Genomic DNA, 5,427 nt, shown 5'->3' on the forward strand with positions numbered 1-5,427 from the left:
AGACCGTGAATGAGTCTAGCTAGTATCATGCATCTTTTTGTGAAGATGCTCAGACTTGGAAAATGATTTTTATGACACTATCGCGTTAGAAGCTCAGCTATTTAAAATGAGACTTGTCGAACGCAAATCGTGTATAAGATTTATAAAAAGCCTTCCCATCTGGGAGGTTACCGGCATGACTCTTCCGTCTCGTGGAACAAGACGAGTATATTTTCACCGACCTTTCGACGGGCGTGTACACGTCGATAGCGGCGAGTATGCTAACATCATACGTTTCAATTGAGAAATATTAAATAACAATACTCAGATTTGTGACTATTTTTGAATAACGACTACAGTATAACCTGTCTAAATTAATAATGTTGGGACGCCCTTTCCTGATAAATTTAAAAAGTTTAGAATTTTAGACAGGTGTAGTATCCCACAGATAAATTAATTATTTCGCTTTTTTGGAGGGATGTGGTTATAAAAGAAAGGCCTCTCCCACAATCCCCAAGAAGAACTCAGCAGCGCATCAACAATGCCTCTGGGAGGAGCACGCCACAATGACGGACGATGTCCGTGTGGCTCTCTGCAAACATTACACATAGAATCCCGCACTGATCTAGGCACAGCTTGTCAATTGACTTCAGGACAAATATCAGCTGGGGGTCAGCCAGGCGACGGTCTCCAGCACGCCGAAGAAGAAGGCAGACCATCTTCGACTTTCAGAAGACAGCAGTAATGTATTCACTGATGGAATCAGCTCTGCTGGCTTGGTTTAATGCCCATTCGGATCGTATCAGTCTTAGCGGAGACGTTGCCCGTGAACATGCAGAGCGGATTTTGGACCTTCTTTGTCCAGGACATGAACTATTTCAGCTTTCCAACGGATGGCTGGAATCCTATATAGCTCTGAATGGAATCCGCGCCTATCGCAGTTCGGAGAGAGCGGCGCGATGGACATGGTTGATGAGGAGGATGCGCTTTCTCCCTTATGCGAGGTCCTCAATTAGTATAAATGGAAGAATATCTACAACATGGGTGAGACTGGCTTGTTCTATCGGATGCAGGTAAGCACTCTGCGAAGGACACCAAATTTTGTTATCTGGTGGCTAATGCAACTCTTCTGTTTCAAGCTGACACTTCGCTTGCAACAGGGAGCTGAAGGGGTGAAAGCAAACAAGGAATAAATGTGACTGTCTACTGCAATGGTGATGGGTCCGACAGAGGCCCCTATGGATCATTGGCACTACGCCACTTCTCGCTGCTCCCGCCATGTCAATCTCCAGAACCTTGGCTATCAGTATCGCAGCAACAAGAAGGCCTAGATAACACAAATTATCATCTTGGAGTGACTGAGGGACTTCGATGGGAGAATGGCAAACCGCAAGGTGCTGCTGATCCTGGACAACTGCAGTGCACACGTCCTGCTTGCTGATCTGTCGCAGCGAATCGCAATTCGCAACACGACAATCTACTATATTTCGCCCAACATGACGTCGAAGCTTCAGCCGTGCGACCAGGGTATCCTACGCAACCTCAAAGCCTACTAGGCGCAGCTTCTCCCGTATGCTCCTTCAGGATCTCGACAATGGTGTCGTTGAGCCGGCAAAGATAAACATCTTTCATGCTATCTAGGTGTCAGTCTCAACTTGGTCTAACGATGTCCGCATTGAGACCATCCATAACTGTTACCGGCATTGCAACATCCGGTCAGAACCAGCTGATGCTGCACCAGTCCTAGAGGAGCAGTGCCTTGACAATGAAGTCATGGTGGAGATGGAACATCAGATTAGACGCTTCAGGTATCCTATCGTGATGAACATCCGCAACCTGCTAGACTATCCTACCGAGCGGATCACATCATACATTCCAGACGTGGATGAAATCATTGAGGACCACCTCCCGACTCAGCCTGAGGACGAGCAGGAATCGCTGTCGTAGATGCTCAGAAAGCACTCGAGTTGCTTGAGACAATCTGGCTGCAACAGGATGGCGGCGCGCTGGGTTTTCTCAAGTCCGTACAGCAGATGAAGGACAGCGTTGGAGCAATCCGCACAAACCAAATCGCTCAGCCTGACATACTGTAACGGGGCACTACGACTTGAACTGCTTCAGTACAAGTCCACTTCGCACTGCTTCAGTTGCGAGTGGTGCCCTTCGTTAATTGGCGTACACTGCTCGTGCAGAGGAAGACTTCTCTTATAGTAATTAGCTTAAGAGGGTCAAAATGAAAATTGTATTAAATATAATAAAGTCTCTCTTGTTCTATCTTTGTAAATGCTAACTTAATTATAATCTATTACTGAACATGTAAATGAATTCTTATCTCTGTCTTATCTGTAACTCTCTCTTTGATTACTCCTACAGCTAATTAGTCTGCGAAAAATAGGTATAAATGGTCTATACCTATTCATGAATAAGAATTCAAAATATTACTATATAAAGTAATATCCTCCAAATAGAATCTACCTTTTAGATAATATATTAATTAACAAGCTTTAAGTGTTAATTCCATGTAGCGATACATTCCGTTTCACTTGCAATTCATATTAGTGTTATCGACAGAGATGACATTTTATGATTGGTAAAATAGGTATTTATATTTATTACGATTAAATGTAAATCAGTCTGAAAACTACTTTCTATTTGGTAAGTGCGCACGAGGAGTCGGATCCCCGGTCCCGTGACGAAACTCTACTAGAGTACTTAGTGCGTTGGGTGAGGTCGCTAAGGCGCCCACCACAACTACCTCACGGCACAAGAGAGTAAACGGTCTAACCGCTTCCTCGCTGTGCTAGGGTGTAGCCTAAATAGAGCGTGGCTACATGAAGGCGTGTCCGCCTTCGACTAACGTAACGAACTTGTATCTATTACTGACTTTAATATTTTAATAACAAGCCATATATGGCGCCAACTTTCGCACCGCTCAATCGTGTCTTGTGACGATTGGCGGGGTTGATTTAAACTCCAAATCAACCAAGGTAACATTGGAACTATTTAGACAAATTTATTAAAAAAGATAATAAATTTGCACTTCTTTATTCATTTCCTCTTACAGGAAATTATATTTTTTATTCCTCTTATAGTTCCAGAATGGTGTGGTTTTGGAATATTGATTTATGGAAGGAATTTTCGAGAAAAGATAAAAAAATATTTCGTATTGCGGAAGTGTCCACCGCATTACACAATTAAGTCATTACGGGAATCAACGATCGACCAAAGGCAAAAGCGATTTTATATGAATTGTTGACACAAGTACATAAAATAAGGACAATGACGGGGATCCGCGCTACTTTTGTTCAGCTATCTCATTTTAAGGATAACAAAATTGCATTTAATAAAAAAAGAACTCGTATCGGTAAATGCAGCTAATACAGTGTACTGTGCCTCCTAAAAATGAAACTAAACTTAAGTTCGCCACTCAGTGCATGGAACACAGACAAAAAGATACGAAATTTGCAAATATTCATGTTGAATTAGAAAGTTAATTGCGATTGTGATGACAATAGCTCTCCTCGAAAACTTAATAGCGACGGTCGACTACTTGAAGGAATCGATTACTTCATTTATCCAATTCAAAGCAAACGAGATCCGAGTGGAGAGACTAGGTACACCGACGCCACAAGCTTCGCCGAAGTTGCCGATACCGAGGCCAATGATACCAACAACACGGTCATCGTCGTTGCTGTTCTTGTCTGCCCCCTCGGCAATTAGCGGACCACCATAGTCATTGTCGCAAATGTCCTTCCCCTCTTCGCCACCAACACACAAATTCGTGGGTGTAAGCATTTCATACATATCACAAAAATCGTTCGTCTTCACTTCGAACTGGACCCTCTGTAGCGTGTGTGAAGGAAAGTCATGACTACTGTTGGTTTTACCCCAGCCAAAAGCCCATACTTTGGAGCCTGGCTTCGGATCGCAGCCAAGTTTGGCGGGCTTAATGCGGCTCTTATTCTTCAGAACCAATAGCGCGACATCATTCGTAACTTTTTTTTCGTCGTACGTGGGATGAAATATGACCCTATTGACTTCAATCACCTCGCCAGTTTCTATATCCGTGCCGTCGACAATTTTCTGGTTAATTGCCGCAAAACGGGGTTGTACTTCATCAGACACATTTGTTGCGCAGGCCGCCGACGTGAGCACGAGGAATTCATGAATTAAAATACCAACGCAGTTAGTGCATCCGTTTGCATAGGCACGGATACCGACAGTGTAGTTATATTGTCCCTCAATTACGCTTTCTCCGCCTACAATTAGCCGCCTAGACGTTTGGTCCGCGTTGACGCCAATACTTGCGATAGCTATCGCAATGACAGCAGCCACGTTGTGAATCTTCATCATAGGGATATGCGTAGTAAAAAGAATTTTTCAAAGTGAGCCTAGACCGCTACACTTGCATATATAGATGGAAGGACAAAATGTCCGTGTCACCTTTTTCAAGCATCGTACCATTTTCAAAAAAGTTGATGCTACGATTGTAGTGTTGAAATCGCGACCGCAACTGTCGCAAGAGTCGATCCGAAGATTGTTCTAGGATAGGTACAACCAAGAGACATTATCATGGCGTTGTTTTACCAGAGGTCTGGCATAGTTGGCTTGACAATATTTGCGAATGTTTAAAATTTTTTAAAAGCCGCTTACTTTGGCAATGTGCATCTGAAACTTATGTCTACTTGAGTGACCAAATTTTCCGAATCGTCGACTTTAATGTCGCATCATGATTTGACCACATGATGATGAAGCTCATGTTCGTCGAAACATAAACACACGGCCGGTGACAGGTATGTAGAAGTAACAATTAAAATATTCGACTTCAAATATGCGACCTGCAGAACCGATCCGGAGATTTTTAACTTAGTCTTTTAGTATGACTTCGGCTAATAGATGAAGATCCGTTTAAGCCGAGAGATTAATTAGCTAGTGTTTTTGTGTATACTTTAAATCGGGGAATCCACCAGAAGACATCTTGTGACTACGCAGTCAATATTTCATCTACCGCTAATGGATTCTGCCTTTACATCAACGAATTTGATTATTGCATCACTAACATACAGCCATATGCAGCTTCATAATATCACAGGATGTTCGAGATCGCTAGTGCAAGCTTACAGTAAGGAGAACAGTTGAACGAGGGAAAAACTAGCGATTTTTTTATCTTGCGTGCCTAGCCAGTTGTAGACAATCCACCATAAAAAGAGCGCGTAGTAAAAGGGCAAGTCGCAAACTACATGCTAAAAATACATTGAATCCGGCGTGGTGTGTGCCAGTTATACAATTCACTAAGAAAATAGCACCCAGCCGAAATCCTGCTGCCTTCCTATCATAAAACTTGCCATGAAGAATGATTTTTGTCTGCGTAACGTGACAATTCTCTGATTGCTAGCAATGGCAGAATGAAATTCCCAATTAAATTGTTTGACGGATCTTATATTTGTC

The 5,427-nt window shown here is 42.8% G+C and overlaps 1 protein-coding gene across 1 annotated transcript; it reads right to left on the minus strand.

Annotated features, from left to right (window-relative positions):
• Positions 1–3,525: 3,525 nt before the first annotated feature.
• CCR75_007298 (uncharacterized protein) lies at positions 3,526–4,329 on the minus strand (the record flags this gene model as incomplete). Its single annotated transcript, XM_067965359.1, has 1 exon — positions 3,526–4,329. The coding sequence occupies one exon, from the start codon at positions 4,327–4,329 to the stop codon at positions 3,526–3,528; it is 804 nt and encodes a 267-aa protein (XP_067816571.1).
• Positions 4,330–5,427: the final 1,098 nt, after the last annotated feature.

This window comes from Bremia lactucae, linkage group LG14 (genome assembly GCF_004359215.1).
Source record: "Bremia lactucae strain SF5 linkage group LG14, whole genome shotgun sequence".
Lineage (NCBI taxonomy): Eukaryota > Oomycota > Peronosporomycetes > Peronosporales > Peronosporaceae > Bremia > Bremia lactucae.